Source organism: Podarcis bocagei (genome assembly GCF_964188305.1).
Source record: "Podarcis bocagei genome assembly, chromosome: 14".
In the NCBI taxonomy this organism is placed as follows: domain Eukaryota; kingdom Metazoa; phylum Chordata; class Lepidosauria; order Squamata; family Lacertidae; genus Podarcis; species Podarcis bocagei.
The window spans coordinates 54,387,846-54,400,079 of NC_138139.1; the positions used below are offsets into that span (position 1 = coordinate 54,387,846).

At 47.0% G+C, this 12,234-nt stretch overlaps 2 protein-coding genes across 4 annotated transcripts in view; both read right to left on the reverse strand.

Moving 5' to 3' along the window:
* The window catches only part of LOC308572870 (uncharacterized protein), a gene marked incomplete at its 5' end in the record, with an annotated part of 179,729 nt that overhangs the window by 75,470 nt on the left and 92,025 nt on the right, over nucleotides 1–12,234 (reverse strand). The window lies entirely within an intron of this gene.
* The window catches only part of RADIL (Rap associating with DIL domain), an 81,728-nt gene that overhangs the window by 38,863 nt on the left and 30,631 nt on the right, over nucleotides 1–12,234 (reverse strand). The window contains exons 1-2 of one of the 3 annotated variants that reach the window (XM_081169396.1): nucleotides 8,481–8,793; nucleotides 232–566 (exon numbers count right to left, since the gene is read on the reverse strand). In XM_081169396.1, the coding sequence (XP_081025522.1) occupies nucleotides 232–566; nucleotides 8,481–8,487 (342 nt within the window). In that variant the 5' untranslated portion in view covers nucleotides 8,488–8,793. Of the gene's footprint in view, nucleotides 1–231; nucleotides 567–7,953; nucleotides 8,242–8,480; nucleotides 8,794–12,234 lie in introns of those variants that run through there. The other 2 variants (XM_081169395.1, XM_081169394.1) reach the window with 2 other exon arrangements.

Below are 12,234 nucleotides of genomic sequence, written 5' to 3' on the forward strand. Positions count from 1 at the left end.
GCAAAAATGGCAAACCTGGAAGTATTTTTTCAGGCTTCACCGCTCACGCCTGCGCAGAAGCACTCTACCGTGCCATGCGCATGCGCAGCAGCAGCGCATCTGAATACGAATTTTTCGGTGTGCACACAGACCCCCGGAATGAATTAAATTTGTACCCAGAGGGTCCACTGTATATAAAGCGGTAGACCTAAATGCCGCAGAGCCTAGCAAAGGCACGTCTCGCCTGCTTACGTGTTGCTGGCTGTAGCCCTGCAGGAGAAGCAGGTGCGGAGACTGGTACAGCGAGTAGCGCAGGCTGTTGCCACTTTGGTCCCCAGCGGGCGCCGTCTGTGCATCCCTGCCGCTCTCCAGGCACTGGAGGGTCTCGGGCAGCGTGGAGTAGTGCCTCCTCAGCTGCTCCTCCTGCTGCCCCCCTTCGGCGCTGGCGCTGCCCGCCTGGCTGAGGCTGTTCTCACTGACGGTGCGGCGGAGGGAGGTCTGCGTGGCGTGGCTCTTGCAACCCATCAGAAGCGTCATGGCGCCCTTGGTGCGGTTGCGCTGGAGCTTCCGGGCCTGAGCATTGATCCCTGGGAAGGAACAAGAGGGGATTTTATGCCAGGCATCAAAACAACACACATTATTATTATTATTATTATTATTATTATTATTATTATTATTATTATTGCCCCGCCTTCAGAGATTCAAGGCGGCTTACAGGTGGGGAATCGTTAAAAAAATTAAGCATACATATATGAAAAATCTATTAAAGCCATGAAGAGAATGATTAGTTAATGACAATTAAAAGTCACAGAGAAATTAAGAAATGCAGAACAAGTGATAAAGAACGAAAAATCTTCAGAGGTTGTTGACCGAAGTCTAAAACATTGTATAAGATAAGAAGTTATGTTAAATGAATGTTGGAAATGATGTTAAAAAACTAATAAAAATGTATAAAAAAGAAAAAAAGAAAAATCTATTAAAAACCATACTTACTTACTTCGCCAAACCTTTATTAAGCATTACAAGTATACGCCATCATAAAACATCCATATATAAAATTTTAAAATATATGCAAATAAACAGCCATGTAAAATGTGCAACAACGAGGATTTTCATGGGAGTTTCTTCCCACTAAATAGTGCCAATAATTACAATAAAAAGGATTATTTCCTTTTTATTGTATCCTTTCAAAAAGCAAACAAACAAACAGAAGCCTTTCTGTTAGGCATTATGTCCACTGAAATCCCCAAAAACTTTAGAACCATCTTTATGTATGCAACCACGACGGCCAGAATTCTGGTAGCAAAAAATGGGAAAGGTGACTTATCCTACAAGACTCGACTGGCAAGTGAAGATGATAGAATACCTGGAACTTGCTAAAATGACGGGGAGAATAAGAGAAAACACAAATCAGAAAGTGAGCAAAGAATGGACAATATTTAAAGAATATTTAAGACAATACTGTGAAAATGCAAATCTCCTGACAGGTGTAGATTGAATGTTGAATATTAAAGAGAATTATAAACGTGAAAATTGTTCCTGATATATAAGATATAATAAGAAGTGCGTAAATAACAATATTTAGAAACACAATGAGGAGCTTCTCAAATATGTGTGATGTTAGATGATGTGTAGCCAATTAACGTTTAGTTGTCATTGTGGTATTGTTTTTGTCTGTTTGTGTTTTGCAATGAAGATAATAATAATGACATGGGGGAAACGGCCAATAATTAAAATAAAAAACAGCACCAGCTCTTTCCTTTAAAGCAGTCAGTTCCCCAAAGCCTGTTGGAACAGGAAGGTCTTCACTTGGTGGGACAACAGCAAGGAGGGAGCCAGTCTGGCTTCCCTAGGCAGGGAGTTCCAAAGTTGCCTGGGAGAAGCCACCACCGAGGAGGCCCTCTCCCGCCACCCCACCAAGTGTGCCTGTGAACGAAGCCGTTAATGAGGAACGTGAGAAAGCCTCGCTGGATCAGGCCAAAGGGATCCCAGCCAGCCCGAGATCCTCGTTTCCTAGGTTGGCCAGGAATCCCACAAGGGCAGGGGGTGATGCTTTTCTCCACTATCGCTCCTCAAAAGTAGGTAAGGGAGACTGCCTCAGAAACTGGAGGCTCTACTCATGGCTAAAAACTCGCTGCCTACAGCAGGGTTTCCCAATCTTGAGTCTTCAGCTGGTTTTGGACTACAGCTCTATAATCTCTGGCCACTGCTAGCTAGGAATGATGGGAATAGGAAACTCAAATTTGGGGAACCCTGGACTACTGTGTGGTTTTATAACGTGCCTTTTTACTTACAAAGAAATCGGTGGAGATATATATATATATTTTAAGGAAAAAGGAAGGACATGCCTTTGAAAAAAGACCTGCCTAGTCTCCATCTCAGGAGATTAGCAGTTCGTCTCCCAGGTTTCTTGTTAAGCTGTGGGTGAACATATCAGACGACACAGCGATTCTTCAAACAGCTCTTCTTTATTCACAGGCCAGAACAGAACTGAGCTGAAGGGTTCAGCCAGCCGGCTTATATAGAGCTCCAGAAAAACGTAATTGTAATAACTTTCTGTAACTATCCAATCACTGAACGTCACTTTCGATCCCTTATTTGCATATGTGGACCTGAACTATCTACAGTATCCCCCTGCTGGCCCAGGGTGAGAACTTCAGTACATAACATTTCTCATACAGTAGTACCTTGGTTCTCAAACTCCAGAAGTCCATTCCAAAACCAAAGCGTTCCAAAACCAAGGCCCGCTTTCCCATAGAAAGTAATTCAAAATGGATTAATCTGTTCCACACTTTTAAAAACAACCCCTAAAACAGCAATTTAACACAAATTTTACTATGTAACGAGACCATTGATTCATAAAATGAAAGCAATAAACAATGGACTGCAGTCACATAATCAGTAGCTGAACTGGGTTCCGCACTGTCACAAAAACAAAAGGAAGAGCCGCAAAAACAAAAATGCAAAATAAATAGCAAAAACTGGCAGACCTCAGCATAACACTCAAAACGGAAGTGAAGCACTCAAAATGGAGGATATTCGGCTTCCGAATTTTTTTTGCAAACCGGAACACTTACTTCTGGGTTTGCAGTGTTTGGGTTCCAAGTTGTTTGCGTACCAAGGTATCTGAGAACCAAGGTACCACTGTACTCCAGTTAAAAGCCAGGGGAAGATGTATCGGTGAGGCAACTCCTGCCATCAAGCTGAAACAGCGGAGAAATTGTGAAGCATGCTTCTGTTATGGGAAAATCCTTGGGCTCACTTGGATTTCCAAACAGTTCAAGAAGGACACTGACAAACTGGAACGTGTCCAGAGGAGGGCAACCAAAATGGTCAAAGGCCTGGAAACGATGCCTTATGAGGAACGGCTAAGGGAGCTGGGCATGTTTAGCCTGGAGAAGAGGAGGTTAAGGGGTGATATGATAGCCATGTTCAAATATATAAAAGGATGTCACATAGAGGAGGGAGAAAGGTTGTTTTCTGCTGCTCCAGAGAAGCGGACACGGAGCAATGGATCCAAACTACAAGAAAGAAGATTCCACCTAAACATTAGGAAGAACTTCCTGACAGTAAGAGCTGTTTGACAGTGGAATTTGCTGCCAAGGAGTGTGGTGGAGTCTCCTACTTTGGAGGTCTTTAAGCAGAGGCTTGACAACCATATGTCAGGAGTGCTCTGATGGTGTTTCCTGCTTGGCAGGGGGTTGGACTCGATGGCCCTTGTGGTCTCTTCCAACTCTAGGATTCTATGATTCAAACAAAGACACCAGCCAGGAGTATAGGAGCAAAACAGCAGCCAGCAGGCCAGGTCTTTATTTTGAAGGCCTGTTGCAACAGGACTTCCACCCACCGCATGGGAGAAGCAGGAAGGAGCCCAGAACAAAGGATGGCTCCCACTTTCATCAGTTTCACAAAGATACCCACAACACCCCTAAAATTACACCATGCATAACCTCACAAATACGTCGCAAATTGGGAAGGTCTGGTGACAGAAACCTGAGCATCAGGTTTGGCCCCATCTTGGTTTTCCCAGTAGTGATGTATGGAAGTGAGAGCTAGACCATCAAGAAGGCTGATCGCCGAAGAATGGATGCTTTTGAATTCTGGTGCTGGAGGAGACTCTTGAGAGTGCTCACTGGAAGGACAGATCCTGAAGCTGAGGCTCCAAGACATTGGCCACCTCATGAGAAGAGAAGACTCCCTGGAAAAGACCCTGATGCTGGGAAAGATGGAGGGTGCAAGGAGAAGGGACGACAGAGGACGAGATGGTGGGATAGTGTTCTCGAAGCTACCAGCATGAGTTTGACCAAACTGCAGGCGGCAGTGGAAGACAGGAGTGCCTGGCATGCTCTGGTCCAGGGTGTCACGAAGAGGCGGACACGACTAAACGACTAAACAACAACAATTCCCTCGACCTCCACCTCACACCCATCAAGTAAGACAAAAGAAATATTGACAAGTTCCTGGTGGATCACACCTCTTTGTCCTGACCAAGAACCTCATCCATTCCTGGATGGTTTGCTACTGTCCACAGGATGATTGCCTGTTTTTGCGCCCATTTGCCAGGATGCCAGTGATGATCTCTTATGCAAGAGGCTGATCTCAGGTTTTGGGGATTACGACTGTCTTTTGCCAGTTTCCCAAGCCCCCGCTTCGGTAGCTATATTTCCTCCCCTGAGCAGAACAACGTTGGGAGTTGTGTGGTGTCGTGTGTTACGTGGTGCTTTCAGGAGACACTGTGTGTTAACAAAGGGGGGGGGCGGGCGGGTGTTACACACTGCATGCTGGAGTGGCACAAAAACCTTCCCATCATTATAAAAATAACACTGCAAACAGAAGCCTCTTCTGGCGAGGAAGAAAACTTTTGAGCCACTGAAGGGCCGCTCTCAGCACAGCAGTCGTCAGTGGCGGGCAGTGACATTTTTCACGGGGGAACAGTTAGGGAAAGAGGTGCCAGCTTGCGAGGGCAATTAGGGGGCGACATCACAATGTCCCAACATCACCTCCCTCCCTAAACTGAGCAGAAGCTTCCCGGGTTTGGGGAATGAGGCACCTGGCTTTAATACAGTGGATGCGTGTGGCGCTGTGGGTTAAACCACAGAGCCTAGGACTTGCTGGTCAGAAGGTTGGAGGTTCGAATCCCCGCGACGGGGTGAGCTCCCGTTGCTCGGTCCCTGCTCCTGCCAACCTAGCAGTTTGAAAGCACTTCAAAAGTGCAAGTAGATAAATAGGTACCGCGCCGGTGGGAAGGTATACGGCGTTTCTGTGTGCTGCTCTGGTTCGCCAGAAATAGCTTAGTCTTGCTGGCCACATGACCGGGAAGCTGTACGTCGGCTCCCTTGGCCAATAAAGCGAGATGAGCGCCGCAACCCCAGAGTCGTTCGTGACTGGACCTAATGGTCAAGGGTCCCTTTACCTTTACCTTGGGTTAAGAACTTAATTCGTTCTGGAGGTCCATTCTTAACCTGAAACTGTTCTTAACCTGAGGTACCACTTTAACTAATGGAGCCTCCTGCTGCCACCAGGCGATTTCTGCTCTCATCCTGAAGCAAAGTTCTTAACCTGAGGTACTATTTCAGGGTTAGCGGAGTCTGTTACCTGAAGCGTCTGTACCCTGAGGTACCACTGTACTTTTGTCACAAGAATTTAAGGTCTCAAATATATAAATTATATACTCATAAATTTACAAGGCAAACACATACATAAATATATAAACCACACGTCGGAAACCGTACAGGAAAATAGTCCTGGAACCATTTTAACTCTCCCAAACTGACCTCAATTTTTTTCTCTGAAAGGAGAGAGGAAACGGAAAAAACCTCCCCATTGTCTCTTAGCTCACAAATCCTGCCTTAAGGGCACATGAATATGGTGGAGCCTGTGACCTGGACTCAGGAATTAAGTATTTATCATCACAAAAGGATGGCCAGGCTCTCCAGCTAAACCCATTAACAGCCAGGTAAACCCATTAACAGGTGTCTTGCCAGACAGGATTTCTGCTGTAGACGCCTCTTCTGTGATGTATGTATGATGTGTGAGGGCTGCAGGGTGGGCAATTTAAAAAGTTTATATAAGGCTGTGTGCCCCATTGTTCAGGGTCCCTCCTGTGTGGGGTGAGTGAGGACCCTGTTGCAGAAGTTCAATAAAGATCAGGCTTTGATCCTCAATATTCTCTGGTTGGCCTCTGTTATTTTCTCCTACCGATAGGGAACCCACTTAAGGACTCTATATGGGCTTCTGGGTACGCCATAAGGGGGAAAGGGCAGATTTTGTTTACAACACTTTAATACAGTGGTACCTCTGGATGCGAACGGGATCCGTTCCGGAGCCCCGTTCACATCCTGAAGTGAACGCCACCTGCATCTGCGCGCCTGCACGGGTTGTGATTCGCTGCTTCCACGCATGTGCGTGACGTCATTTTGACCGTTTGCGCATGCGCGAGCGGCGAAACCCGGAAGAAACGCGCTCTGTTACTTCCGGGTCGCTGCGGAGCACAACCCAAAAATGCTCAACCCGAAGCTACTTCAACCCGAGGTATGACTGTACTCTAATTTACCAGGAACATTTAGGGAACTAGCCTAGTCCCCTTATTCCACTGACCACACGTCACTTGCCAGTCATAGGAAGCAAGCAGATGCCAGGGGAAGAAAGCCCACACCCAGCTCTTCTGCAACCAACCAAGAAATGCAGGACAGATGCCATAGGGGGAAGGGTACTCTGTCGCTCCTCTGCCAGCTGGGTAGTAAAAAAATCTGCAGGCTAGTAATTTCTATGGGCTTATTTACAAGGTCGACACAACCAGCTCTTCTGATGGCCAATATCTGCCCCTCCTTCTCTCTCTGCCACTTCTGGCCTGCACTGGGACGATGCATGTGAGATTGATATAGATTTGAATAATAATAATAATAATAATAATAATAATAATAATAATAATAATAATGATTTATTTATACCCCACGCATCTGGCTGGGTTTCCCCAGCCACTCTGGGCGGCTGCCAACAAAATATAAAAAATGCAATAAAACATCAGACATTAAAAACTTCCCTAAACAGGGCTGCCTTCAGATGTCTTCTAAAAGCCAGAGAGTTGTTTGAACGAGTTGCAGACGTCTCCTGAATATATGGGGTTATTACTTAATGCTTGCGGATGGGCAAATGCTATTTGGCGGACGTCTGGCTGGAAGGAGACTTCGGCCAGGGACTTCTTGGCTCACAGCTCCTTCACTCAGCTCTCCCGCTATGTCTCCCGCAGTTTTTAGGCTGCCCTCCCAAAGCACATTTACCGGGAAGCACAGCCACGCTGGTTTCTATCAGGGCAGTCACAGGATTAGAGCACAGGGCTTGTGTATCCAAGACCAAAGTCACTGATGGAAGTCCCCACCATAGGTGTGTAGGATCTCAAGGTATGCTTGCTTTTAAACTAACAAGAAAAGTTCAGGAATGGACCAGGGGGAGGGCAGGAAGCATAACAGATTTCCATCAAAATGCATTTTAAAAAAACCATCACGCCCCACCCTCCTGGCCCCCATTTGGCTCTCGTCTCCGAAACATGCAGCAATATAATCCAGATTGCAAAATTCATTCCAAGACGACACACTGAGGATACGAAAGGGGGGGAAAAGAGAGAGACAGAACCATTTCTAACTGTCTGCTTGGCTCAGCTGTAAAAACAACGGCATTGTCCAATCTTTCCCTGACAGCTTTCTCTCCAGCTTCCCTTTCCCCCTCCCAAATTCTCTCACTCTCCTTTTCCTTAGAAACCCAACCTCCCCCCCCCCCACCCCATCAAAGAAACCCATCTGGGGGCTTGACAGCATCCCTCCACAGCTGGCTGGCGTTGTAGTGAGCAGAGAGGGCATTTTCCCAAAAAACCAAACAAGAAATTTAAAAGCGAAAGCTGGAACGCAGAAGGCGATACACCCCCTGCCCCCACCAGCCGAGAGGGATGGATTGGGGGGGGGCGAGTCAATGGCTTACCATGGATCAGGGGGTGTGCGGTGTCCCAGACCTTCTCTGGCATAGGCTATGGGCACCTGCCTCCTGCAGTCGAGGCTGGCAGGACCTGCAGACTGCAGTGAGCTTCCAGCTCGCTTTGCTGCAGAGGCAAGAAATAATTAACTTCTCTACACCGTCTCTTCAGGGAAAAAAAGAAGAGGAAGGCTGCCAGGAAGACAAATGTGGGACTCTGGGCGGTTTGAGAGCACCCAAATGCAAAAGCCCAAACGGCGTCCCTGCTCCGGACCCAAGTGGTAGAGTCTCCTCCCCCTCCCCAAAGTGGAACGGTCCTCTGCAATCCATCCTCGCTCTTCTGTGCTGCAGGGTGTAAAGTTGGAGCAAAGTTAGGGAGCTTCTCAGCAGGCAGAGAAAGAGGACCCGAAGCAGTTGTGGGCCGGAGGCCGCAAGCCCCAAACGCAGCAATGTAACGAGCGGCGAAATGATGAGCATGGTGCCCACAAATTTGCTCATCCCCCCTGCCCAATGGCAGAGCCGGGTGACTTTCATACCTTGCATCCACTGCTATCTTGTCTATGATGTAAATCCAGCAGGAGCCCCTACTTGGTGAATGCCACCATTTCCCATTCCTGTGCTTTAAAAAATAATAATCTGAAAGCGAAAAGTCCCCGAAGCATTTTCTTTGGGTTCTTCTCTGCTAAAAATGACCGCCTGGACACATGCAGAAGACAGACTCTTCCGGAAACAGAGGTTTCCCCCACTGCAGAAGTTGGGGAGGGGGCTGGGAAAGGCACCCCCACCTCGTTCACGAGAGACAAGACTCTTTTACAGAGCAGGCAAAACCCTCTAAGTCTGAGCCAGCCAGCTGTGTGTCCCATGTTGATCCCAAGATCCAAGCTAGTGCCTTATTTGGTGAGGAACTCTCCCTGGGTTCCAAAATTCATTTTTTTTGTTGTTGTTGTTTTAAAACCCATCCTTCCTTTACTGGGAAAATTAAAGAGGTGACCAGGGAAAGGGAGAGAGAGGGGAGGGCTGCCCATACTGTTTACATGCCTTGGGGATTAGAAGAGGTGGACGAAAAGAGCACAGTGCTCCGGCGCTGCGGCCTGCAGCCGTTTTAGGCAAACCCGGAGTTCTGCGCGGCCACAAACCTGCCCCACACGACGCCAGCCGATTGGCCAAAGGAAGGCAGTTCCGAGTCCACACACGACACGCAGGAGTTGCATTCGTGGCACGCAGCCAGAAGACAAGGCGAAATTTGGACGCCCCTTTGCCAAGGAATTGCACGTGCGTGAACTCACACCAAGGCTTGTTTCAGAGTCCTGCGATGGCACCTGAGTGATGCCAACTGCAGGGCTCTGCCAGGTTTCCATGCAAAAAGAGAGAGAGAGAGATAAGATGAACGGGCCAAAGCCAGGCTCTTTTCAAGAAAGAGGAGGAACCTGACCCCTTGCAGGATTATTATTATTATTTATTAAATTTATATCAATAAATCAATGGGCTCTGACTCACCACCACCCCGAGACTGCGTTGCCAATGGCCAAGGGGGCTGGGATATAAGATGCCCAAGAACCTCTGGAGGACCACAGCTTCGTCTCTCAAATGTCAGAGGTTTGTCAGACAGGGCGGGGCAGTTCTCCATCCGCTGGTCTTCAACTGGTGGGTCACAACGGGAGCACTTATCCCACAACTGCTCACTTTGCCGCTTCAGTCAGCCAAACTGGCATTGCTGCAGGTGCCACCAGATCCCCGTTCTGCATTTGTAAGAACTCACGTCATTCAGTTGTGGCACTTTGGAACTCCCTGCCTCTTGATATACCCAGCAGGCGCTTACGCTGTTCTCTTTTTGTTGCCCGCTAAAAGCATTCTTGCTTAGGCAAGTTTAGAAAGCTGGTGTGAGTTTCCATCTCTTTGGGTATTTGGACTTTTTGTATGCTTTGACCGTATGGCTGTGGTTTTCTTTCTGGATTTCCTTGTTTCATCCTTTTGGCCTGTGTTGTCTTTCTACAGCCAAGCAGTGTACAAATTTGTGAAATAAAAACAAACTAAATACAGGCGTCTCCCCGACTTGCGTGCATTCTAGCCACAAGTGACCACATGTACGTGCGGAGCCAAGAAAAAATTAAATACAATGGTACCTTGGTTCTCAAACTTAATCCGTTCTGGAGGTCCGTTCCAAAACCAAAGCATTCGAAAACCAAGGCGTGCTTTCCCATAGAAAGTAATTCAAAATGGATTAATCCGTTCCAGACTTTTAAAAACAACCCCTGAAACAGCTATTGAACATGAATTTTACTATCTTATGAGACTACCGATCCATAAAATGAAAGCAATAAACAATGTACTGCAGTCACACAATAAACCCATCAGTAGGTGGACTGGGTTCCACACAATCAGTGGTGGAGGAACCCTCTTCAGCACCCAGGGCGGGAAGCCAAGGGGCAGAGCGAACCGCCCAGCTGCGCATGCGCGATGTCCATACGGACTGCGCACACGCCCTCAGCCGCTCTACAGCTGGGGGGAGGCAGCAGGCCATCTTGTCACCACCCCTGGACTGCCCCCTGCCCCCCTTCGTACGCCCCTGCACACAATCACAAAAACAAAACAAAAAAGCCGCAAAAACAACGCAGAGCAAACCCAATAGCAAAAACAGAGAGAACACTCGTAACACTCAGCGTACCCAGCGTAACACTCAAAATGGAAGCGTAACACTCAAAACGGAGCATGCTTGGCTTCCGAAAAGAGTTCGCAAACCGGAACACTTACTTCTGGGTTTGCAGTGTTCAGGTTCCAAGTTGTTTGAGTACCAAGGCATTTGAGAACCGAGGTACCACTGTAATTAAAAGGAGCGATAGGCTAAGAAGCAGGTGAAAACACATACCAGCCTTTTGCACATCTGGCCAGACAGAGATGTTTTTAGCAGGCGTCGCAAACAGGGCCGCGAAGTTGCCTGCCTGGTGTCCATCGGCAGGGAGTTCCAAAGTGCAGATGCCGAAAGACTGGGTTTTTTCCTACCAATGCAGAACGGCTACTGCAGAAGAAACTGCTGAGCAGAGCAAGGGCGGCAGTCAGCTCCTCCATGAATGGGAAGCCCTGGTGCCAAGTTATTCCTGGCAAGCAGCAGGAATGAGGCCTAGGAGGAGGAGGAATGTGCCACGAAATTGCAGGCTTTTGGGGTGATGGTGCAGCAATCGGACGCAGCAGAGAGCCCTGGCTTCGCTTTTTGCACCCCTCCCTTCCTTTGCAAGCCCAGCTCTCTTCCCGGTTTTCACCAGAGACATTGCACAGGCAGATTGCAAAGGAAACACCATAAAACGAAAAAGGCCGACCCCATTATGAGTGACATACAGGTCACAATATATTATCCATTTATTATTACATTTGTTACACAGATATAAACCCTTTTGCGCAGGTCAATATAAAAACTGCTAAAGACAATTCTGGTTTAGACCAGCCTACCCCAGAAAGCTTAGAAAGCTGATGTGATTACCTGTTCTAATATTTTAACTTATTGCATGTTTTAATGCACTGATTCCCCCTCCCCCGATTTTATGTTTTTATCTTTTTGTAAACCACCCTTAGGTTTCTCTTTTGACAATCAATCAGTGTACAAATGTTTTGAAATAAAGGCATAAATAAAAGCTACCTTTGGGCAGAAGGAAGATTTTGTACCCGTGCACTGTTTTCCGTGTTTTTCCTGTTTCCGATTTTCTCTGTGGTTGTAAGAATCTGTATTTTTTCCTTATAGTAATTGTATCAATACAACTGTTTTGGTTTTTATCCTGCACAGCTATCTATGTATTGACATTTGTGTGTTGATATTAGACATCAGTATTGGTATTTGCGTTCTGTGTTGCAAACAGCCCTGTGGTCTTTTGACGAAGGGAAGTACAGTGGTACCTTGGTTCCCAGGCCCCAAAATGAAGTAAGTGTTCTGGTTTTCAATTTTTTTCGGAAGCTGAACGTCCGATGCGCCTCTCAGCTGTTGTTTCTGGGGCGCCTACACCAATCAGAAGCCGCGCCTCGGCTTTTGAACATTTTGGAAGTCAAACAGACTTCCGGAATGGATCAAGTTTGAGAACAAAGGTACCACTGTATTTGGCGCTTTTGGTTTTGCTATTTATTTTGCGTTTTTGTTTTTGAGGCTTTTTCGGTTAATTTGTTTTTGTGACTGTGTGGAACCCAGTGCTGATTGACTGATTGATTGTGTGACTGTGGAAATGGATAAAAGCCCCCCATCCAAACAATGACATCAGAGCAAGAAAGAAATTTTTAAAATTTTCCTCATCTATGATACTGTCTTAT